This window comes from Mercurialis annua, linkage group LG4 (genome assembly GCF_937616625.2).
Source record: "Mercurialis annua linkage group LG4, ddMerAnnu1.2, whole genome shotgun sequence".
Taxonomy (NCBI): domain Eukaryota; kingdom Viridiplantae; phylum Streptophyta; class Magnoliopsida; order Malpighiales; family Euphorbiaceae; genus Mercurialis; species Mercurialis annua.
The window spans coordinates 30,470,279-30,496,437 of record NC_065573.1 but is presented as its reverse complement, the minus strand read 5'-3'; the positions used below and the strand labels follow the sequence as shown (position 1 = coordinate 30,496,437).

General features: G+C 31.1%; 3 protein-coding genes across 3 annotated transcripts; 1 reads left to right on the top strand and 2 right to left on the bottom strand.

Moving 5' to 3' along the window:
* Positions 1–13,423: 13,423 nt before the first annotated feature.
* LOC126677285 (beta-galactosidase 3) lies at positions 13,424–19,900 on the top strand. The gene is made up of 19 exons (XM_050371835.2): positions 13,424–13,875; positions 13,961–14,056; positions 14,144–14,256; positions 14,562–14,628; positions 14,872–14,964; positions 15,150–15,293; positions 15,585–15,673; positions 15,765–15,870; positions 15,982–16,069; positions 16,275–16,393; positions 16,482–16,646; positions 16,811–16,989; positions 17,375–17,484; positions 17,565–17,674; positions 18,145–18,255; positions 18,335–18,448; positions 18,528–18,730; positions 18,817–19,153; positions 19,300–19,900. The coding sequence occupies exons 1-19, from the start codon at positions 13,690–13,692 to the stop codon at positions 19,426–19,428; spliced, it is 2,559 nt and encodes an 852-aa protein (XP_050227792.1). The 5' UTR covers positions 13,424–13,689; the 3' UTR covers positions 19,429–19,900.
* A 386-nt stretch (positions 19,901–20,286) lies between these two features.
* Positions 20,287–22,538, bottom strand: LOC126676476 (thioredoxin H-type). The gene is made up of 3 exons (XM_050370696.2): positions 22,341–22,538; positions 20,903–21,025; positions 20,287–20,596 (listed from the first exon to the last, which is right to left on the bottom strand). Exons 1-3 carry the CDS (start codon positions 22,437–22,439, stop codon positions 20,453–20,455), a joined length of 366 nt encoding a protein of 121 aa, XP_050226653.1. The 5' UTR covers positions 22,440–22,538; the 3' UTR covers positions 20,287–20,452.
* A 782-nt stretch (positions 22,539–23,320) lies between these two features.
* LOC126676475 (protein RTE1-HOMOLOG) lies at positions 23,321–25,439 on the bottom strand. The gene is made up of 3 exons (XM_050370695.2): positions 25,273–25,439; positions 24,146–24,433; positions 23,321–23,908 (listed from the first exon to the last, which is right to left on the bottom strand). Exons 2-3 carry the CDS (start codon positions 24,416–24,418, stop codon positions 23,498–23,500), a joined length of 684 nt encoding a protein of 227 aa, XP_050226652.1. The 5' UTR covers positions 24,419–24,433; positions 25,273–25,439; the 3' UTR covers positions 23,321–23,497.
* Positions 25,440–26,159: the final 720 nt, after the last annotated feature.

The following is a 26,159-nucleotide window of genomic DNA, read 5'->3' as shown; positions in this document are numbered from 1 at the left end:
CTGCCATCTTTAGCTTTTCAAAAGTCAGATTTTCAGTGCTTTTTATCCTTGTCATCTTTCTCTTTTATATAAATTTTAATTATATTGATTTTTTTTGAGAATATATTCTTAATTTAACTCTTTTACCTATTCTGAGCTTAAATAATTGTGAAGCAAAACTAAACAAAAATAGAATATGAGAAAATCTCAATCATATCCTTCTTAATTTAACTCTTTTACCTATTCTGAGCTTAAATAATTGTGAAGCAAAACTAAACAAAAATAGAATATGAGAAAATCTCAATCATATCCTACTTTTATCCCCTTCTTTGTATATATATTTAACTCTTACTCCTTTCTATCCATAATATTTATCGCATTTAATTTTAATATAAAAATTAAAAAAATAATTAATATATTTTAATTTATAAATACTTTATTAAATAAACCCCACATTGAAACTTGTTTACATTTATAACTAGTATTTTTATTTATTTATTCTATTTTTCCAATAAACTAATGAGAGGCAAACATGAAAAATAGCAATTAATGCTTTTTTAATATTTTTAAGTGACAAATATTATAGACCAAACAAATTTTTCAAATACAACAAATACTATACACTGGATGGAGTATATATTAAAAAAACTTAAAAATTAATTAATTTAATTTAATTAATTCAAATATGACGCTATTATCAGAGAAAGAATTGATAATAATAGAGTGATTTTAATTTTTGATAAAATCACCCTTTGTCATTGATAAGAAAGAAACGAATGCAAATGAAAAGATGACAGTTTTATCAAAGTAAAAACTATTGGTATGTATTAATCAATTGTTTGATCTGGAAATAGCATCATCTTAATTTAATTAAGAGTATTTTAGATATTCATTTATTTAATTAATTTTTAAATTAAAATTAAATCTATAATTTGGAACATTTAGACTAAAAGGCTTTCTATTAATTATGAATGAATATCAAAAAAAAAATTTAAAGTGGCATATTGAATATGTATTATTAGTTTGTGGGATAAAATGATTAAAAACGTAAATTATTAAAAAAATGTGTTCTTTACATACTACTTCTTAAAGAGTTCAAGATTCAATTTGTTTTATTAAAAAAATAACAAAACATATGAAGTTGTAGTTCTATAGTCAAAAAGAAATAAAATCATAAAATATTTTTACATTTAGTTATTTTTATAATTTAATGAGAATTTTATTGTTTAATATAAAAAATGAAATCAAGTTTTTAATAAGTTGAAATGATTAATTATTTTTTATGTGTTTGAGTTTTGTTGGCGGCAATGGATAGTATGATGCTAATCAGCCTATTAAAACTTGTTTTCGTGAACACCTAGGAAACAGGCACATTCTTTTTTATATCCATAATTTTATGTTTTTTTTTTGTCAAATATGCATAATATTTAGATATTTTTTCACTGTTGTTGATGGGATGGGTGTTCTTAGATTTTCGTCGTATTTTGACTATTTTATGTATAATTGATAATTTATGTTATCTTATCAATAATTAAATCACTGACGGAGTTATATATTAGCAGACGGAATTCCGTTTAGTAAGAACAATGTATCTTCATAATATATCCGTTGAATTCTTCTATTTTGTGAGTGTCTACTTAGTTTATACTTATATTAATGGAGAAATTCTTATCCAGTCCCGGTTCATAAATTTTTCATGCACCTACCTAATGAGGTGTTAGAAAATCTAACATAATTTTCTCTCTCTTTTTATTATTTTCTCTTTTTTCTCATTTCTCTAACACCTTATTGGATAGGTACATGAATTTTTCATAGATCGGGTTTAGGTAAGAACTTTTCATATTAATGTTATAGCATTTCCGTATAATGCTAAATTAAATGATATTGTTTAGCATTGAGTTTTAAAATGTAATTTAAAATTACAATTGGTGTTAAATTTAAAATGTGTTCAATTTTTTTTATCAAACATATCATAAGCTGAATTTGATATACAATAAATTTTTATTATTTCATTATAATTTGGGGGAAAGATATGTTTTATCTATTTAAAAAAAATTATTTAGAAAAAAATACTTTAAACTTTTAAAAATTATATTTTCTACTTTATCACTTAAACTTCTTTTTTTAAATTATTTTCATTTTTTTTATAAATTTACAAAAAATAGGGAATTGGCGGTTTGGGAAACACCAGGTAATGGTACGACGGTGACGGACGTCGACCAATTGTCGGAGTCCAATAATTAAAAGTTGGCTGGAATTTTAGCTGACGACGGTCAACATCGGTCAACGGTGATCAATTCCAGTCAACGGAGGTAAACGAAATTGGCATTGATATGTTGATTTTTGATTGTTGATTATTCGACTCGTTGATTGTTGATTTTTGTTGACTAAATATTAACTTTTATTATATATAGTAACGGAAGAAAGACGGATTTCTTCTTCTATGAGTAATCTTATGTAGATTTTAGATGAATTCCACATGTATATTACATACTTGATTAGTTTGATCATATATTATTCTATTTAACCTCAAAATCAACTTCAAAAACATGGTATTTTCAATTAACTTGGGTTATCCTAGAAAGTCTAAGAGTTTGATATGTACATCAAATGCATATGAAGCGAGCAACGCATTGGCATGGAATAAAGTCTCTAAGTTAGCTATCCATCCAAAAAATCAAGAAGATTCCTTAGAAACGGTTTCATCCAAAACTATGAATGCGCAAGATAAATCAATCCCTTCATTCTCATATGTTCGATGCGGCGAAAGAGAAACCATTTGATCATACTTTTAGGATTTCATGTGAGTCAAAGGGGTATATATAGTTTCGTAGTCACTTCGGCATGGACACGAACATGGGTGTAACAGATGGTGAAGCAATACTATTAGGCCTGCAAAATGTTATATATTATGGTTTTAGAAGAAACTTATCTCTCCATGACAAATCCTCATCTTCTTTGCATCTGTTAATTCCGCTGGTAGAGTCGGAAAGTCACCGTTTACATGTGGTTACAATGTTTACTTTAAATTCTCCGTGCATTTCAGAGGTCCACAATGTGAGTAAATTAAGACATTCGAAGAGTAGTAAAGGGTTTTCATGTAGTTGTATCGTGCCATGTTTCTAGCCTTGCAAACCAAGTGTATGAATACCCAACTAATAAACATGAGTATGAAAAATAAAACTATGGATTACCAGATGCTAATAACAAAATAGTATGTGCTTAAATCAATGTAGGAGTGAGCAAAGCTTTAGCTAAATCGAGTTATCCTATCTATTTCGGTAAAGTAATCGGGTTTTAAGTAACCGAACTTGTTGTTTACTCACTTTTATTGTGAATACGCATCAAATAAAACGTTTTTCCCTCTATATTATAAAGGCAAATATAGAAATATAACAAGATTATGAAATTGTTTCAGTTTAAATAACAATATAAATCTTCTAAAACGGTGATGTTTCAAAAAAAAAAACTCAAATACATTTAGTAAATAATGGATCAAATTGGCACAATTTTTAAATCGTATTGTATTTCACAAGCAGACGATAGCTGTGGATATATAAGAATATTATACCTAATTTAAATGACGAAGTTTCTTAGTTCAAGAAATATAAAAAACAAGATTTTGTTCACATAAGAAATCAAATAGCAAATAAAAGCCGAAAGCAATTAAAAGAAAAAACAGAAAAGAAAACAAATTGGACAACATCATCCATCCTCCAACATAGTAATAATAAGAATAATGATGAGGAAAGTAATTTTGGGACAGGACATGCCTTCTAAGTTAAGTGAGTAAAGAAAAAAGTGATACAAAAATTAAGACTCATGGCCAGCTTTTTTGTCTCCTTTGTCACTGCCAATTCAAATCATTCTTCTCCTGCATCCACACCTAATTATTGTTTTTTTTTTGTTCTAAACAATTAGATGAATGAAATTAAAATTTAACCAAATTTCTATGTTCACTAATACTAGTACCTAAAAACAATTTATCCACTATTTACAAATACAGATTTGTTATACAGTCAACCCTCTAATAATTAATATTCTATAAATTAATAATTCTAATAATTAATATAAAATTGAGAGAACCAACTTCGTTCCACGTCGGATAATTAATAATTCTATTATTTAATAATTAATAAAATTTAAAATATATTCTACATGAATATTAATTATTAGAGAGATTTTGTAAAAGAAATATATAACAATTGATGATTTATTTGAGGTAATACTAACCTTAATTCATAAAGTGAAAGTTAAAATACCAACAAATTATGACTTTCTTATTCTTTTGAATTTTTTTTAAAATAAGTTATTAGATAAACAAATTAAAGTAAGTAAAGTATCTCTAGTATAAAAAATATTAAAAATTATTTTAATATATAAATACAACTTTTTAATAATTATTTTTTGATTTGATATCAATTGATTTTTTTTAAATTAAATATAAAATTGTTTTTTTTAAATTGAATAATTGTAAAGTGTATTTAGTTAATTTTTTATAATATAATATTAATATTAGATCTATTAATGTAGATGCTTTAAAATATCTTTTATAATTTTTTTATACAAATTCAATAAATTAATAATTCTAATAATTAATAAAAAATTTAATCCACCATATGTATTAATTATCAGAGGGTCGACTGTATGAGTTTAGAAATGATCATTCTTGCCATGATTATAAATGAAGCTTTAACCTCTATTTTCTATTGTTACATGATACATCAGTTTTTCGTAACGGAATCTAATTATGAAACGGCTCTTTTAAACCTTCTTCATCTAAAATATTCCTCCCTCAAGCTGGACAGATGTTTTGCGGGAGGTAAAACTGTAGCTTCAAATTTTAAACGATTACATGTATGAATATGGTTTGAACTTGCGACTTCTTTTATACTTTGCATGGATTTAGTTTAATGGGAGGGTGAGAGAAGATAATGTGAAGGGAATTAATTTTTTTCTTATTTGGATAAATTATTTAATTAGAAAGGACAGGTAAAGGAATGTGAATCATTCCCCTTCATTCACCTTACAGGAGTTGAAATCAATTACACCCCATTTTGAGGTGTAGAGAAATTCAACTCCAATTAAAAATATAAATTTATTAATAAATATCTTTTATATTCTTATAAATTTTTAATAATTTTTAATTTATTTTTATAAATATTCACATCATATTAAAAAATCAGTATTTTATTAGTTAATAACTCGAGAGAGCGTAGTTAGTGTTTTAGAATAGGTTGAATATCAATTGTACTGCATAATTTAGAATTCAAGAACTGATTAAGTATACGAAAAGGTGTTAATCCTTGATTGATTTAAGGCCTAATTATTTAAAAACCTTCTACCTTGATTTTCTTTTTGTATTTATATCATGACTCGGAAAAAAGTTCAATTTTATCCTATTTTGGATTTTTATGTTTCGCCCCTACCCTAAAGCATTAAATTAAACTCTTTTTATTTGGAAAAAGTTTAAAATAAATCTTCATTTTTAATCTACATTCTAATTAGACGTAAATATTATTAATTGTCGAAAAAGCCTTCTTCTTCACAAAATTTAACAAATAATTATAATTTAATAATTAATTTATAATAATTATAAATAAATTTATAAAATAAAAAGCAAAAAAACACCATTTATACAAAACAAAATCGATTTACGTTTTTTCAATTTTTTTTATATTTTTTCCGATTTTCGGACATGCTCTTCCTTCCGATGCAGCTCTCTTCCATGGAAGGAGGAGTGCGTCCCCCTCCTTCCATGTAAAGGAGGAGTACGACTGACCTGTTCATTCTTCCATATGAAGAAGGAACACGACTGACCTGCTCCTCCGAGGAGAATCGGAAAAACTATTTATTTTTTGTAAAATTCGTGGCGGGTTCATAAATCAGAAGAGTACGGTGGTGGGTCGGAAGTAATTTTTGATTTATTTAATTTTTTAATAAAATTTATTAATCTAATTAATTATTAGGACTTATTTGAACATTTTTAGAATTGAAGGACTTGTTTATATTTTTTCAAATAGAAAAAATATGATATAACTCTCTATTTAGTTGTTTTTAACATTTTCACCCTTAGATTAATTATATCCTTATTCGGGGTAGAGGCGAAACATGAAAATCCAAAATATGGTAAAATTGAACTTTTAGATTAGAATATAAATGTAAAAAAAGTTATAAGTTAGAGGATTTTTAAGTAATTAGACCTTGATTTAATATAGTTTCAATCCATTTAATTTCATTTTTGAATGTAACATTCTTTTTTTTTTTTTTTGATAATTAAAGGAGGGGGAGCACTTGTGGGAGGAATCGATCCCACGACCTAACAGTTTGCTGCTCAGCGCTTATACCATTTGAGTTACAGTTCATTGGTAATGTAACATTCTTAGTTGTTAACTTCATTCTTTATTATATTCAATCCAAAGTTTCTATTTGTAAACAAATGAAAGTAAATTGTATTCAAATTGAAGGTTCCTTTGTCGCCCAATAATCCTTGAAATGCTACTGGTGGGAACATGATACTAGAGAATTTTAAACACTTATCATAAACTAGAGAATTTAGGGATAATGCAATAAAAAGAATTGCATCAATTTTAAAAAGTTAACGTTGAGAATATTTAAAACTGAAAAAGATATTTTTAAAAAAGAAAAAAGAAAAATGTGTTATTAATGAAAAAAAGTACAAACTGGGGAACGGTGATAATCTGTTTTATTAAAGTATGGGCTGGATCTAAATTCTTCACATATTTATGCATCAAGCCCATACTAGTATTCATAGCTATGAGTTATATGGACTAAAAGCCCATGAATCCAGCAGACCCCATTGCTTGAGATTTGTTATGCACAACCAATGTTGTTTTTTTTATGAAGTTTTAGTAAGTCTTTTATTGGATAGCGAAGAATAGAGTTTTTATGATGGTAGAGCAGTTGTGTAATTTTGATTTTGATTTTGTAAGACAATCTGCGAATAAGGCTTTACTTCTTGTTCTATGTCAGATCATTAGAAACGGTTATACCATTTCTGAATTCTTACATTTGTAACTGCTTGATATTAATAGAAGATTAGATCATAATATTATTAATAATATAAAAAATGGAGGATTATTTTAAAAGTGAAAAGAGGTCAATTTAATGTTTTAGGGTACAATTAAAATATAAAAGGGCAAATTAGGGTAAAATTCGAGAAATACGTCGGATATATTTGCAAAAAAGGCTAAAGGTAAGGGGTTTTAAGTGATTAACCCTAAGATATATTAAACACATCATAAAATTAAGAGCTAATGAATTTTAATAGATAAATTTTTATTTTTTATTTTTAAGAAAAATTGGTTGATTCAAAATGGGTTTGAAAAACAGGTGATCAAATGTGTCTATAATATAGCACAACTAGGTACGTGTCAATGTTTCTTCTATCTTGCATACCAATTTTATAACCAAAATGATTTTGAATACAATTCTACAAACTTAAAGCTTGAAATATAATTATAAAAAATAAAAAAAGAGATTGTAACCGATAATTAACGAAAAGTTTAGAAACAAATTATACCGATGAGGATTAATTAAGTAGGTCAACCTTGCAAGTGGCGAATGTGCCTCCTTATGTGCAAACACAATATTCCAATTCTTACAGTAACCACAAGTCAAAACTATCAAGAATTTTTATAAGCAAATGTCGCATAGATCTTTACAATAGTCCAATATAATACTATATACTATAAATTAATGGTTTGAATTAATGAACAAATAAAAGAAAAGGGAACAAAATAAAGGTCCGAAATCTCCGGTAAGAAGTGGGTGAGACAAATAATATAGCCCCACTGTTTTAGGGTTTTTTCACACTTTATTTCCGTCCTTCACGCCATTGAAGGATCGTACCACACAAACATTTAGCCAACGGGACGAACAAAAAAGAACAAACAAATTTAGCCTACTAATGATTAAACATTGCCATGTGAAACCCATTTGTGTACACATTAAGCAACTATCGTTAATGATGATGAGCAAACAGTTGGTTAAATAAAATTAACCGGCTTATTTCGATTATACTTAATTAAAAGCTTAAATTAGTTCAGTTAATTCGGTTTGATCAATTAAATTATTGTAAGGTCACAGTTCAAGATTTAGAAATTTGATTAACCATATTAATCAAGTATTTTTTTATATATATTTTTTATTTAATTATTAATGTTATCGGTTTAGCTAACTAATTTGATGGGTTTGATTTAATTTATTAAATTGACCAGTTCTCAAACAATCACTTTGTCACTCCTAAGTCCTAACTATCATTGTTATCCATCTAATTAATCAACATGCCTCTTGCTTTATGCAGCTCCTTTTAGTAAATAATTAGCTTAATTTAAAGCATTTGAGGTATTGTAACTAATGCATATTGGTTGATATGGTAAGAAACAATATTTTCTAATTAATATTTTAGTTTGGATATCAATAAAAATATATTTCGACCCTTCAATATAAAATAAAAGATTAAAAGAATCTTAACTCATAGTTTTGGAGAAAAAAAATGTCAACATGCTAATTTGACCTCAGTCACACTCTAATATGATGCCAATCTAATATTAATTTTGATGGTCAGATATGGTAGTTAATCCAAAATTAATAAGTTCGTGTGTTTTATTATTACTATAACGGTCTCTTATATAGTATTCACTATTTGTTTTAACGGTAAGAACAACGTAAAATTAAACATTTCATTGTTCTTTCAAAATGTTAATGATTACTAAAATCAATTGGATTACAGTGAAAGCATATTTATTTTATTCTTATAGCTAGGTTATCAAGCATGACAACGTTTTCTTTTAGGTATAAGAATCTTTTTTCTGCCAAAGTAAAAAATCTCCACAAAGCCCTACCGAGTTGGTTTATTTATATTTACCATTTCTGAAATTTCACATCGGTCACCAAAGTCTTTAAATTTTAATTTTCGATCAACAAAGTCCCTGAAGCATAGTTGAGATAAAAACATTCGACATCTATATCCCTTATTAACACTATTAAAAGTGGCTGATGTGGCAGTTACAATAATTTAAAACATTCGATTTTACACACATAAGCTAGCGCGCCATGAGGCCGATAATATAAAAATATTAAAAAAAATAAATTAAAATACTCCAACTCCTCCAATTTTACCTGTCATGACATCCTATCGTGGATTCATGACTGATTTGAGATCATTGGATCATCCAAAATAAATTGAAAATATTTAAATATAAATAGCTTGCAAATCTAAGTGATCAAGTATCATTGAGAACATAAATAGTATTAACATATTGTTTGAGGGATTTAAACCATGAGTTGGTTGATTAGCATGGCATATTGACTAAGACTGGTTCGGACCTTCCATGATCAAATTGAAGTCAGAGGGGATCACCGATCATTAAAATTGGTTAGGTTTAAAATCTTATTCAAGCTGATATGTAAGCATGATAAAGGAAAATGCACCATACCGTATGGATCATTCATTCGCTCATTATTCTGAGGTTAAAGCTTGTTCATATGTGTTAGGCAATTTTGTACAAAAAATTATATAGCGATTTTAACGCTATAAATGTGCTTAAAAATATACATAAATGGTTGATGGAATATAAAAGAGATGCGTCAAATGTATTTACCTCATCGAAGAACTCTAAATTGCCAAGATCAATTTGTTTAGCATTTTTATCAATTTTAAAGTTTTAAGTCTGTGTGTTAAATTGTATTAGACCTCTTTTTAAGTGTATATTGTCTTGTATATATAGAGGTGTTTAAGACTAGTTTGTGTGTATGTTATATGTGGCTCATGTGTTTGGGTCTAAAGATGTTCATTTGTCATTTAAGCAGGTTTACATTGTTGTTCAGATGAGTCCGCAAATAATGTGAGTATGTGTGAGTGTAAGGATATATTTTACAGGTCAATTCTTTAAGTGTTGTGTTTGTATGGGTTGTTGGGAATGAAAAAAAAAAAAAATCCTGCACTAGGTAAGGTAATTTATATTAAAAAAGGTCTGTCAGGTGGCATCCTCTCAGGCTACCACCTCACAGCAGGAATTTTTTTTCTGTTTAAAAATTACATTATAAAAACTCAACTATTTTATGAAATAATTAATTAATTTAACACTTAAATACAATTGAACATTAGGTAATTTTACTAAAAAGTATATATATATAATTCAACAAAGTGTCGGTTTGCAATTTACATTGCAAGAAAGCAACAAAAAAAGGAGAATCAATTTTCGTATTGGAAATGATTAGTCATTCACTGAAAAATAATGTGATTTTGTAACCAAAACATATCATCATAAAAAACATCTAAATCATACCCATATTTCATTCTTATTCATTAAACTTGAGCAAAATTAAGTAGAAACTAAATATGACAAAGATCAGCCATATGCAGCTCCATGCTTTTTTTTTTTTATTATTGCACCCATAATTTGCTCCTTCAATCATCTATTAAGAATATATGGTTTTATATTCTATGGATTGCCTCTATTTTTACATCTATTTGAAAGTGTTTTTCATCAGCCAAAAATAGATAGAGCAATAATAATGAATTTTGCGCGTTAAATTAAATTTGAGAATATGTTTTTATGTTTATTGATGTAAATATATATTATGAAACCGAGTCGTACATGATCTACTTATCCAAGTAAATCCAAAAACTCACTCAAGGCGAAAATCCAAAGATAACAACACTCGAGTCTGAAAAGAGGATTCGCCTTAATTTCCAGCAAGACTGAATTCTAAAAGATTCCAGAATCAAGTCCAAAACGCGTCGCCGAAGACCTGATTACACGGAAACGGAATGGTACTTAGAAGACCGGATATAACGAAATCGTTTTCCTACTTGAAAATATATTTCTATATGGGAAGATAAACCTATTTAGAAAGACACTTTTAAATAGGACTCTCCTTGAATCAGAAATCATTTTTCTATTCAAACACATGTTACTAAATATGACTCACTTTTCAATTCGTATCCATCATGAACTATGAGATACACCTACAATCAGTGGCGGAACCACGGGAGGGTCAGCCGACCCTCCTGGTCGGAAAAAATTAAAATAAAAACAGTTTTTTTTTCATGTATGGACGGTTATAACCACACCTATAGTTATAGGGGCGATTTTTTCTTGCAGAGGCGCCCCTACAAATGTTATTTTGCCTATTTTCCGTCATTTTATTTTTCTAATAGTCGACCACAAACATTTTAATCCTCCTGAGTTCGAGTCCTGGTTCCGCCACTCCCTACAATAACAAGTGAATTCAGTAGAACAAATATGTTGCTTGAACCTAGACTCAATCTACGGTTAAGAGAACAAACTCCATCAATAACTAGTAAAAAATGCAACGGTTTGAAATCTAAAAAATAAAATTCAACATTTTAAACACAATTATAATGAAAATTTCAAATTTCAAATTTCAAATTAAAATATATTAAGTAATAATAATTTTAATTAATAAAAGACACAAAACTTTAATTTTTTAAGGAAGAACAAAACCAGCATAATATCCGGTTGGAATTAGATTTAGTTCTTGAAAGAGTCATGAAAGTAGAGGCATTTGGAATTAACACAAAAAATGATGTAAAAAAAGGAGATGACATAAAAGAATCGGCAAAACTTGTTGTGATTGTGAATATGGGTGTTGAGTGACAAGTAGTGGGTTCGTTGTCTCTAGTAGGTTGCGTTGTAGAATTGAGATCGAAGAGATGTACTACAACAAAGATTTGACGCACCAAAAAATTGCCAAGTTATTGTGTTGCTGTGTGACTTGTGTCGTTTTGCAATCACTGCCAATTTCCACTAAACAAAAATTGCTATTTAACACCGTCAACTTATTTTAATATTCATCAATTTTTTTTACCTTTTAATTTATTTATGCTAATTAGTTTGTAATTTATGGTTAACTAGTGAATTTAGTTTTATTCTTAGTTTAATATAAAAAAGAATATCAGTAAAATTATGGACATTATCGAGCAATAATATCTGTTCTTTTCATCTTACTATTTAAAAATTAATCTATGTTTACACACAATTTAAAAAAGATCCATATTTATACTTTTTGTTAATTATAAAGATAAAAAATGAAAGATGAAGTTTAAGTTTTACTTACAATAGAAAGTGAACTTTAAAATGCAACATTATAAGAAAAAGAAAAAATAATTTTCAAAGTAAAACAGAAGATGAAGTATATTTGATAATTTATACTATAATTTAATTATAATAATTACCATTTTATTTAGTTTCTTTAATTATAATTTTATTTAGTTAATATAGTTTCAAAAATGAATGACGCATTTAACAAACTAAACTATTACTTAATTTAAGAAAATTTTATAGATATATCATATTTACCAAGTCATTCGTAAAATATTTTTAAAATTTAAAATTTTATATATTTTTTTTAAAACAATAATATTTTATACACATTTTTTTTGATAATTAGGAAGGACGAGCATTTGTGGAAAAAATTAAACCCACCATCTTGACATTAGCTGCTCAACGCTTACACTATTTAAGCTACAACTCGTATACATGTTTTAAAATGTATATAATTTTATATGATATATGGAAATGTGGTCATCACATTTCTAAATAGTGAATAATAAGAAAAGGAAATAAACCAATGGGAGTTGGTCCAAATGGTAAGGGGTTTGATATCGCTTAAACAAGGTCTTGGGTCCGAATGGTGTGAATGTAAAAAATTTCCAGTGACAGACTCGCACATTACGCCAGGTGTGTGATGCATATTGGATCCGGATTAGTCAGCTCGAAACCCTGAAAAACGGATGGACTAAAAAAAAGGGAAATAAAAAGGAAAGAGGGTGCGTTTCATGGGATACTTCTTTGGTTCACATGGAAACACAACTTCGCAGTGGGGGCTTATATCTTACATTAATAAAAGATCCCACACTAAAGCAGCAAATCAGGCATTATGCTTTTTTACTACACCCTTTTTTTACTTTCATTACAATAATACCCTTAGTCAACATTCAAATTCACAGGTCAAACCCACCAATTCTTCACCAATTGGGATCTTTATATAGCTCTGAATTTCTGTCTGCCCTTCTATGCATTAATACAATAAACTAATAAAATATTAAAATATATAATGATAAAGAAATATAAAATAATTAAATATTCTAATAAAATGAATTGGCCAAATCATTTAATAATAAAATTGTAATAAAACTAAAAATCAATTTATAAAGATTTACAATTTTAATTATATTTTCTTAAGCTGTATAAAAATATAAAGTAAACTATAATTTCAAGACGGAGAGAGCTTATATGATAAGATCTTAAATTTAATTTACAGTAAATTTCAACTAAAAATCACTATATTCATAAAATGTATTTAGTATTCTAAACAAAAATTAGTTGGGTATCATTAAAAAATAGTTTAGTTAGTTTAGTGACTGACTGACTGACTGACTGACTGTTTGGGAGAGAAGAAAATAGGAGAAAGCATGTTAGATTTTACTGCTAGAATTTCCTTATTTTAGTTGTAATGTCAGTCTGTATAAATTCTTAATAATTTCTTACTGCCTTTTTAGTAGCTCACAGCCACGCAGTGATGACACTTTTGACACTTGTGAACTCTGAATAAATACTCTCTCTATCTCCCTCTCTGCCCACCACATTCCCCTCTGCAAAACCTTATTGTAAAGTTTTTTTTTCTGGGTTCTTGATTTCAAGGATTACAGAATCAAGAATGGCAAGTTGTTCAGCTTCTCAAAATGGGTTTTCAATGCTGGGTTTGGTTTGTTTGTTGGTAATGTGTTTGAGCATTGAGTTGATCCAGTGTAGTGTGACTTATGATAGCAAAGCAATTGTTATTAATGGCCAAAGAAGAATTCTTTTTTCTGGTTCAATTCATTATCCCAGAAGTACCCCTGATGTATGTTCAGTTCTTTACTTTTTTTTCTTTTGGTTTCATAGTGTTGAATCTAGTAAAAAATGTTTTTTTTTGTGTGTGTGTGTAGATGTGGGAAGATCTGATACAGAAGGCTAAAGATGGAGGAGTTGATGTGATTGAGACTTATGTTTTCTGGAATGTGCATGAGCCTACCCGTGGAAAGGTACTATATTTTTACCATCTTCATGTGATTTTGTGGTTTGTTTGGGTTAAATTTGTTAACTTTGTATGTGTTTTCTTGGGTTTGTAGTACATTTTTGAAGGGAGATATGATCTGGTGAGATTCATAAAGTTAGTTCAGAAAGCAGGCTTGTATGCTAATCTTCGCATTGGACCTTATGTGTGTGCAGAGTGGAATTTTGGGTACTTGCCATTTTCTCTTTTTTCTGGATCTAGTTGCTTCTTTTTGTTACTTCAACTGTTCTGCATCTAGGTAGCACGGACACGGACATGGGTAAACGGAACACTTGGACACGGACACGGCGAAACGGTGTTATTTTAAGGTTTCCTATGTAAAAAATGAAATTCCGTGTCCGGGAAGTCAAGTGTCCGACACATTTCCGAAATGGGACACGTCGACCGAAATGAAGTGTCTGTACTACCTAGTTCTGCATCCCCTTGAATTCGATAGCTGCTAATTTACTTCAGTTTGTTATTTTTATTTGCAGAGGGTTTCCTGTTTGGTTAAAGTATGTTCCAGGCATCAGCTTTAGAACAGACAATGAGCCTTTCAAGGTTTGCTTCTCTACCCTTTTCTATTTTCATCTATTAGTGATCTAAATGGACAAGTTGTGAGTTTAGTTGTTAAAAAATGTTGAAAATGACATTTTTGAGATTTTGATTAAGGGGGTGAATTGATCCTTTTTTCTTAGTTTCTCCAAAAGCGAGTCAAAGTAGCAGTAGTGCAAATTAAGCAAAAATTTGGATTGCTTTTTATATTATGTGATATGATTTTAATGGACCTACGCATTGCTGCAGAGAGAAATGCAACGTTTTACTGAGAAAATTGTTGGATTGATGAAGAGTGAGAACTTGTTCGAGTCCCAGGGTGGCCCTATTATACTATCTCAGGTATATATGTTTCTTACTTCTTAAACTACTTTGTGGCATTTTCTGTTGCTAGTGACATTGTAGTTGAGATAAGAAAAATAGGGAAGAAAACCATTGATGGTGGAGAATTTAGTACTGCATTACCAGTTACACTTATCATAGACTTTGGCTTCATCCTTTGCTCAATTTTTGCTTTAAATGTACAGATCGAGAATGAGTACGGTTCACAAAGTAAGGCACTTGGTGCTGCTGGATATAATTATATGACCTGGGCAGCAAATATGGCCGTTCAAACAGGAACTGGGGTACCTTGGGTGATGTGCAAAGAAGAAGATGCCCCAGATCCAGTGGTATGCTTTTTGACACTTGACATACAGAAGATTTAAATTTTTTGCTGGTTACATATTTTCTTTAACTGCTAATAAATGTACTCTATTTTATATGAAATCTTCTCGAGCCATAGTTTCGACGTTTCTTTTTCAGAAACGGAAACACTTCTAAAACTACAGATCTATGTATTTATAACTAATTCCTGTAAAATCAGTTTTCTGTTTTTATGTTTCTCATTTCAGCGTCTCCGTACTACATAAATTGTACTACCTTCTCAAAAATAATTAATTGTGCTGAATGTTCAATGGCAGATAAATTCTTGCAATGGATTTTATTGTGATGCATTCTCTCCCAACAAACCTTACAAGCCTACCATCTGGACTGAGGCTTGGAGTGGATGGTATGCCTTTATTTATGTTCTTTCTAGTTTACCAGTTCACTTCTAATATGAATTTATCCCTAATATTTTTCTCTTTAATCAAATTTGGAAGGTTTTCTGAGTTCGGTGGTCCAATTCATCAGCGTCCAGTTCAAGATTTGGCATTTGCAGTTGCTCGATTCATTCAAAAAGGAGGATCCTTCGTTAATTACTACATGGTCAGTTCCTTTACTTTTCTGTTTTACTTTTTATTTAAGAGAATTCATACTAAGTATTAAAGGTTTATATTATATTTTTGGTGAAATAATATCATGTATCATGTGGAACAGTACCATGGAGGAACAAATTTCGGTCGCAGTGCTGGAGGTCCTTTCATTACCACCAGTTATGACTACGATGCTCCAATAGATGAATATGGTAAGGATAGAAGTTGATTTGTTTACATTTAAATAACTCTTTTGTACAGCAAAAGAGTAAAATTTGAATTATTAAGTTACTAAATAAACTTGTAAGGAAGTGGTACTGTCTTGATTTCCGAAATATAATGGTTATTGCTTTATGCTTATTTCCTTAGTCCAATTTGGAGATATGCCTAACTACTCTTAATGAATAACTTTGATAGGCTTAATCAGGCAGCCAAAGTACGGTCATTTAAAGGAGCTTCATAGGTCTGTTAAGATGTGTGAGCGAGCTTTAGTTTCAGCTGATCCTATCGTTACACAATTAGGGAATTTCCAACAGGTTTTTCTATTTAAATATGCCTTTCGCTAAGTAAGCTTATTAAATTTTTCGTTTTCTTGACCTAAGCTATTATCCGTTAATTTCTCAGGCTCATGTGTACTCTTCAGAGTCCGGAGATTGTGCAGCTTTTCTTGCAAACTATGACACAAAGTCTGCTACAAGAGTTATGTTCAATAACATGCACTATAACTTGCCTCCTTGGTCCATCAGCATCCTTCCTGATTGCAGAAATGTGGTCTTTAATACTGCCAAAGTATGTAATTCCTTTTTACATAGCGAATTTTGATTTGATCATCATATGTTGCATCAAGCTTGGGATATACACCAAAGATAAGGAAAAATAAAAGAAGCAATAACTTGAATTTTCAATAACACAACTTAGGTACTGTCCTTAAAATTCTTTCTGTTGCTTTGTAGGTTGGAGTTCAGACATCTCAAATGGAAATGTTGCCAGCAAGTAATGACATGCTTGCATGGCAGAGTTATGATGAGGATCTTTCTTCTCTTGACGACAGTTCGACATTTACAACTGTTGGTCTCTTGGAGCAGATTAATGTCACCAGGGATGCTAGTGACTATTTGTGGTACATTACTAGGTGAGGCTGCTTTACTCAGTTGCTGCATTGTTGTTCTATGTAGCATGGTAACATAAATGCTGAAACGATAAATGCCGAAAAGAAAAACCACTAAATACCTTTATACAAGAATAGCTTGCAATGTTTTGGAGTTTCTGAAACATTCCTGAAACCGAAAATGAAAAGTCGACATGTAGGATGTGAGAAGTTTCCGTGCAACATAGTTGCTGTCCAATAGAGACTCACCTGAAGATTTAGCATGTACCACTTGTTGACTGTCAAGCCATGCTTCTAATCTTGCATCAAGCATTATGAAATTTCATTTTCTATTTTATTGCTTTTGAATAATGGCATACAGAAATACATAAATTTTCATGAAATTCTCACAATTCTCATGTGCCTACAGTGTTGATATTGACTCAGCTGAGTCCTTCCTGCATGGAGGAGAAGTTCCCACTCTTATTGTTGGATCAGCAGGCCATGCTGTTCATATCTTTATTAATGGAGCACTATCAGGTACTAAAGAATAAACATTTGCTCTTCTTTTATATCATTTGTTGATCTCCTTTTTACCTAATTGGCATGTATCATTCTAGGTTCTGCTTTTGGGACAAGGGAAAACAGGAGGTTCACATATAGAGGAAAAATTAACTTGCGTGCTGGAAGGAACAAAATTGCTTTGCTGAGTGTCACTGTTGGATTGCAGGTTCCTTTCCCTATCTTTCTTGTTTGTATGGTTCATGGTTTGTCTTATAACGAGCCTACTTAAAGAAGCTAGAGGCCAGTACAACTGAATAGGCTTCTTGGCTGACAGTTGGTGTAGTGTGTAACTTAGGGCATGATTTGTTTCTTTTTTGTGGCTATGTTGCACGAAAACTTGTCGAGTTCAAAATGGCATTTCATTTTTGTTTATGAAAAAATATACAACATCTTGTAAAGAAAATGTTCCACTGTTTCTATTTCAACATTTTTCCATTTCAGCGTTTCTATTTCCGTGCAGCATAATTTAGTGGCTGTTTAAGAAGGAGAAAAGGAAAAAAAAGGGCATAGAAATAGAAGAGTAGCCCGTTTATTATGCCTAGTATCAATTTTAATGCTAACTGAACTATCTCAATGTTTACTTCACCTCTACTTCATACTGTTGAATTTGCTGAGATGTGTTCTGTTTATATGAAGAATGTGGGTGGACACTTCGAAACATGGAACACTGGGATCCTAGGTCCAGTTGCACTGCATGGACTTCGCCAAGGAAAATGGGATCTATCCTGGCAAAAGTGGACATATCAGGTTGTGTATTCTGACCTCTCTCTACTTCATTTGCATTTCATATGCAAAATGTCTTCTCACATTTTCTCTCATCACACAGGTTGGTCTGAGAGGGGAAGCCATGAATCTAGTTTCTCCAAATAGTGTTTCATCTGTTGGATGGATGGAAGCATCATTACTGGCACAAAGACCGCAACCATTGACATGGCATAAGGTAAATTAGGAGTATGGAACTTCGAATTGTCATGGAAAACAACTATTGAACATTTTTTTTAACTTGTGTAAATTCGTAGGCCTATTTCAATGCACCTGATGGAGATGAGCCACTTGCTTTGGACATGGAGGGTATGGGAAAGGGTCAAATATGGATCAACGGGGAGAGCATTGGCAGATACTGGACTGCATATGCTAATGGTAATTGCAATGGCTGTAGCTATGCAGGAACATTCCGTCCCACTAAGTGTCAAGTTGGGTGTGGCCAAGCAACACAGCGATGGTAAATAGTCCCAAGACCATGACATGCTGCAAATTTACTTAGAAAATAAATATTCATTTGGTGCTTGACGATGCTTACATTCCCAGGTATCATGTGCCCCGATCATGGTTGAAGCCAACACAAAATCTCTTGGTAGTCTTTGAGGAACTTGGAGGGAATCCATCAAGAATTTCACTGGTGAAGAGATCAATGAGCAGTGTGTGTGCGGAGGTTGCCGAGTTTCATCCAACTCTTAAGAATTGGCACATTGAGAGCTATGGAAGAGCAGAAGAGTTCCATAGCCCCAAGGTTCACCTTCGATGTAGTCCGGGCCAATCTATTTCTTCCATCAAGTTTGCTAGCTTTGGAACTCCTCTCGGAACTTGTGGGACTTACCAGCAAGGACCTTGCCATGCTCCCGCTTCGTATGATATCGTACAGAAGGTACTTAACACCACTCCCATAATTTTTTTTTTACTAGTCTAATCCTATATTGCACTGAAACTTTTCGAACATTACATCTCGGAGTTTCGTTTCTGTTTTATATAGCTGTAACCTTTGATACAATCTGTTGTTTCAATTCTCCACAGAAATGTATAGGGAAGGAGAGATGTATAGTCACCATAGCCAACAGTAACTTTGGCCATGATCCATGTCCAAATGTGTTGAAGAGGTTGTCTGTTGAAGCTGTCTGCTCCCCAACAAATTGGAGGGGCTGATTCCAGAAAACAAATTCATAAAATGCTAATTTATATTGCTTAACTACACAGTACCAGCAAAAGAAGTCAGGAAGAATATTAATTAGACAGGTGATTAATTTAATGAAGTATGTGTAAATTTAGTGATTGTTTGTTAGATTGAGTTGGAAAATCCCTTAGGTTCCTACAATTTAGGTCTTAAGGTGAATTTCAAGCCCCAGTCCTTCAGCCCTTTTAACATGGTTGGAGGCAGTGGTAGAGTAACGCCACGGTAAGGCGTAAGTCGTCGATTCAAATCCGAACAAAAGATATTTCTCCGTGTAATTTTATTTTAGTGTGTGTAATCAATGGGGATGAGATCAACCCTAAGTTTGTTCATGTTAGGAGTGGATCCTAATGTCATCAATTGTTTAATTGTGTAGTTCATTCTAAACTTTAGAGATGTTTGATAAGTCGATGTATTATTTAATATGAAATTTCAGTGTTAACTTAATTAAGTTGATTTGATAGTATTTCTATTTTTATATTCAAAGTTAAATTGTCAAGCTGTATATAATAAAAATGATAACTATAATAATGGAGAACTCTCATTTCCAATTTTCCACATACTCAACTCTCCAGATACCAAACAACAAGTCCTATTATCGTATTTGAGACAAACTTAATTCAATTTATGTACAAATCTAATAGAAAAATCAACAATGATTAAAAAGGATTAAATTCTTATAAATTGAATTCAACTTGATTTCTTTTTAAATCTAGTTCAATTCTATTCTAATTAGTTCGAGCCGAATACACGACCCTGAATGAACATGTAAACATTTGATGCTGCTATATATCAATGCCAGAATTAATCAGATATTAACCAAAAAGATGGAATTGTCAAGCAAACTAAAATTGACATGGAGCAGATCAATTTTCATTCATTTGAAGAAGAAAAATAAAACCAATCTGGCTACCAGCAAACTGACATTATAGTTTAAAGTTGGAATAAAGTGAATAGCAGTCTAAGAGAATTTAAAAGTAGCTAATGGAAATATCCACTTCATGCTGAAGCAGTAGCCAAGTGCTTCTGTATAGTCTGCTGCAGTTCGTCTTTCTTAGCTCCAACGACCTTGTCCACAATCTTCCCATCCTTGAGGAACATGAATGTTGGCATTGCCTCCACAGCCCAGTCTTGAGATACTGACTGCAAGTTATTTTACCCACATTTTTAAACTTCTCAAAATTTCATATTACTTAATAAATGACTTTTAACAATCAATTTGCTCCAGGAACTTCCAGGCAACGAACAATTAACACGCAACGACTTTAAGTATCAGTTAAACAAAATTATTCAATTTTAAAAATAACTATAAGGGACTAATTGACAAAAAAATTGAATTAATTGCTCATTACGTATAAGTTTAGGGGGCAAAATGATCCATAAGTCCCTAATAAATAGACAGTTATTTGTTTTCTTTACTTCTAACATTTCCTAAGAAGTTCATATTACCTTCAACTCATCCACATCAACCTTCAGGAAGGTAACTTGAGGCAGTTTCTTGGCCAGCTCTCCCAAGAAAGGGGAAATGAAACGGCATGGTCCACACCATGAAGCAGTAAAATCAACAACCAGCTGCACCAAATCCAGGCTAAATAGATTAAAATAAACATAACTTCAAATTTTAGCGTGAATAATGATTTGTGAAACTGTCACATGTAAGCAAGTATCAATAGGTTTCAGAACGTGCATGGGTACATAGACTGAGCCTTGAGGCAGGCAGAATATGGATTAGATAACGATGCCGCCAAAACCCATCTATTAGAAGTTTCATAAACACACCATTGTTTCCAAAAAAGTACTCAAATTCCCAAGGGTCATATCATAGACAAACAATTTTTGGCAAGCCTCTGTAAACTAAATTCGTCGCATTTGCTTGGACCATTATTACAACACCTTTATCATATTTACTACAATCTGTTGAATTATACAACTGCCTTGCTTTGTTGAAATAAATGCTACAACAAGAAAGCAGCTGACCGATCCAGTGTCTCACATAAATTTGATTAGCTATTGATATTAATTATAACCCATTCGCAACCAACAGATCAACCTCCATTCTTGATTTGAAGCACAAATTAGTTTCTTAAAGAAAACAAAATGAAGTGATGCCACTTTCTTTTCATATAGAAGACTATGTTACCCTCAAAATCTAAGATAGTATCCTAATCATGATCCATCTTGCCAGAAATATTTGCAAGCCAGTAAACATAAAACTGAAGCAGATAACAGTAAAACAAATTACTCTGAACTGAAATTCTATTATTTTGCAGCTAAATCATAAAAATTGATAACAAAGAAGCTAAACAACATAAGTCAATAAACATTCTTATCAGCAACCATTCAACACAAATAGAATAAGTAGACAGTTTTAATCAACCATCACAAACCTGAGCACTAAAAGACAGAGGAATCTGTTTTAAATTGTTATTGCCAATAAAATGTAGAGTTCCATTGACATAATCAGCATTAGCATGGCTTAACATGAAACAGAAATCAGAAATTTAAAACCTAAAAAGGCCCAAGTCCATTATTTTAGATCTTTGTGCATAAAAAAAAACCCTCCCCCTCCCTGAGTATCCAATACAACATCATTATCAAATAAAATAAGTCATTTTCACTGCAAAATCAAGGCTCTATTAAAATTTTATGTCACAGTTTGCTGAATTCCTAAATATTTTACACACACACACATCAAACACAACACACAGACTATTGCAAGTATGATCTGACGACTGATAATTTAAAGCATGTCGGCAAAATCAAAATCAAAACCATACCCAGAACACGAAACCCATAACTGAAAACTCAATCTTTGAAGCAAAATCGAGAAATTAAATCAATAGAAATCTGAATTAAAGCATAAGAAACTGAAATAAAAAGAAATTACGAGTTGATGGGATTCATTCCCCTTCTGCAGCTGATGTTCCCATTCCGCAACTGTGTGGCATCCAATCACCTGTCCCTCTGCTGCTGCTGAAGCTGCCATTTTTTCTCTCACTGTCTCGATAATTTTTTTTAGAGGATTAAAATTGCGTTTGTGTTTGTGCTGTCCCTTGAATATGATGCCTACCTTTAGTAAGCAACTATTCGGGTTATTATTTGCCCTCGCTGTTTCCACAAATTACAGATTTGCTACCAAGATAAGTACTGCGCCACTGCCTTATGTTTTTTTTAATGCCTAGTGCTTTCTTTTGACTTATGATTTACGTTTAGGTTAATTTCCATTCACAATCCCTCAATTTTCTTATTTCTCTTACATTACCATCTCTGTTTAGATTTGCTACCAACATACAACAGATTTATGTTAAAGTTTTTAGAGGAATTTATATGTAAAAAACAATTTATTTTTACCTTTATTTATAAAATATCCTCCAATTTGGAAACTTGTTTTGTTTACTTTTATTTTTGTAATATTTCTATAGTTACTTTCTCCAGTTTTTTAAAGTCAAAAACAATTTGATATTTATATTTTTTCCAGTGCAACGCTCTTCTTCCTCCTTGCTACTAGCCGTTTCTATTTGCGATAGAGGAAGCGTTTACATTTTGAAGAGACGAACCGATTAAATTCGAAATTTGATCGTGCAACATATAAATCGAACTTTTCATCAGCAAGGACTCGTAAAGGAAGAGCAAAGTTATTGTTCCATGTATAGTGAAATATGCTCCTTAAAAAGTTAGGTAGAGATAATAATATACAAAATTTAAAAAGAAAAAAAGATATAAATTTGTAAACATTTTTATTTTAATTCAAGCGGTTAAATTGACAGTTAAACTAGTTAAGCCATGAACCAATAGCTAAGCCGGTTCGGCCACCAGCTCAGTGGTTTGAAATCACACAGAAGTTTAGCAGCTATCAAGATACGAAAATTTGGTAACTTGGTAAACACAGAAGATTAAATTGCCATTCAGAAAATCCAGCACTAACATTCCTATCTACATACAGCTCTCTTGATACAGAGTGGATATTAAATTGTAAGTTGCTGCCATGACCAGAGACCATTTTCATAGTTTCAGTGGGGTATATACAGAAATAAGATCTAATAACTACAACTGAATCAAATCCTTGAAACAATAGCTACCAATAAGAAACCAACCAACCAGAAGGAACGTGAAGAACGCCAAAAAGGTTACAAAGGTCAGGCCACCAAGAAGCACTCCGATGCCACATACCACGAAAAACGGAAAGTAAGCTCGCACCTTGGCTCCTGTACTAACCCATTGACTCTTGAGGAACATAAAAGCAGCAAGATTAACCACATTCCATCCGCCAGAAAGAAAACCCAATCGATTTAAGTTGTTGGCAACAAAAGAGTGGCAATTGCAAGTGAAAAGGCTGTATGAATGATGTTGATACTCCTGCGTTCCCTTCTGTAATGCTTCATCCCATAAAAATGTATCTCGTCCAGTTACATCCATATTGTACTGATCCCCACTTCTAAATGCAGTTGAAGCGAACTGGAGAATATCTCAAAGAGTGTGAATTTGTGAAGGACTCAAAAAAAAAATCTATATTTGAGGCATCTTCTATTATTCGAAATTGTAAACAGCACACACTGCTAACTTGTAGTAAAAGTGTGAGACACAGGCTCATCACGTGTAAAAGTTATAGCACAAAGGGTCTCAGTGAATCAACATACAAGTCAATGTCTAAGTATGCTGTGTTCAGACTTCAATATGAAAATCAAAATTTACCTTTTCTTTCTTTATCTGGAAGTAGCGACTCGCAGCTCCAAATGCAAAATTGTCAACACATACGAAATTAGGCCCTGCAAAGTCCAGAATTACGCCATCCTCTCTGCATATTCCAACATGACCAATGAATGGAATTAACCATGATATCACAGGTAGGGGTGTCCAAACGATGCAGCAGGGGAATCGAGCTCTTTTAGGATCGATCTGCATGCTATCATGAAGATCTTCTGCAAACACCATTTGAGACTCGGGGTCTCCATTTTCTTCCATCATCAAATTTTCGCAACACTAGATTTTCATCAAGGGATTAAAAGCTCATGAGAATAGATGTACCTTAAGGCATGTATAATGAAAGAACACACCACATACATTATTCTGATATAAAAGTTCAAGCAAAATGCAATAACCCAAGTAATGCTAACAAGTTTAAGTGTAATGTATTTTCGCATATATTGAGTAAGAAGAATAGCCTAAAGTATAAACATATGTCCAATGTAAATGCAAAGCTGTACACTAAATATATTGTGTAATCTAAACACATTCTTCACTACAACCAGTTTATTTAGCGAATGCAACACTTGAAAAGCCTGCACGTGGTTAATGAACTGTTTTAATCATTATACAACTTATTTGTAGTATATCAAAATATTTTATATAGTTCCTTAGTCCTCTACCGTAACAATATAAATCCACAAATTTGACAAGCGGGTTCCACTATCTAAGAAGATGATGGATCCATCAAACCACGCATTAAAACGTAATCTAACTAACTTGTCAAAAGCGAAGTCCTAACTCTAGAGTGCAAGCATTCATTTGCTTTTGTTTCATTTCATCTCCTACAAAAATCATGAACACTACACTACATAGAACAATATTCATAATTCAAGAGTTGGTTGATCTTTCACCACATTACAGGCTATACATTACACAAGTAAAACTACAGTACAATTCTCAAGCATCACAAAGCCATCAATCAATAACCTAAAGTTAGATCCAGCAGAAACCCTAAGATCCACCTATAGTTCAACTCATGCATAAACCAAATGACAATGCATTAAAAATCGGGTCTTAAATTAAGCGTTGCTCTACATTCTAACCCTAATTAAAATGAGCATTTAAGAAATTACCTTGAAATGAAATGAAAGTGGAAGAAGAACGAGTCGGACCGAATTGATCTGTGTGGGGTGAGATATTTTTTTGGAGATTTTTTTTGTCAAACTAGACAAGTTTGATCTTCTGAATCCCAGCCAGTAAAATAATGGGTTAGTCACGATAAGTTCTTTTTGTATTTTTTTTTTGAAATTATAAGTTCTTTTTGTTTGTTTTTCGATAATGGTCACGATAAACTTTTTGATGAGAGCCTATATTAATTTTTTTGGTAAAATATATTACATTTGAGTTTTTATAATTTTCTGTTTTTTTATAGAATCTTGTTAATTTATTTATTAAAATCCTAACACTTTTAATTTTGTAGATATTAAATTCTTCCGTCACAAAAATAAAATACATTATATTCCACGCGCTTTTAATCTCACCAAAATAAAAAAAATTATTCATTTTTCTATATTAATTTTGTTGAATTAAAACTTGTTAAAAATAAATTTTTCAATGAAACTTTTCAATGTGACTTGATACCACTAACAGCACCGTTTGGATTGATGGATTCTAAACGATGGATTCTAAACAATCCACTGATTTGACAAAATCTATCATTTGCCTAGAAAAAAAATTACTAGAATCCATGGATTTATAAATTCCCTCATTTTCTACAATCCCTCATTTTTGAGGGTTTTGATTTCCCACCTATTAGGTGGGAAAGTCCAAATCCACCATTTTTTTATAGATGATGGATTGTTATACTATTTATTATTTTCCATAAATAATATTAAAAATCCATTGATTTTATATTCAATCCAAACGATGGAATTTTAAAATCTATGATTTAAAATCCATCGATTTTGCTAAAATCTATAGATTTTAAAAACCCTCAATCCAAACGGTGCCTAATATATTT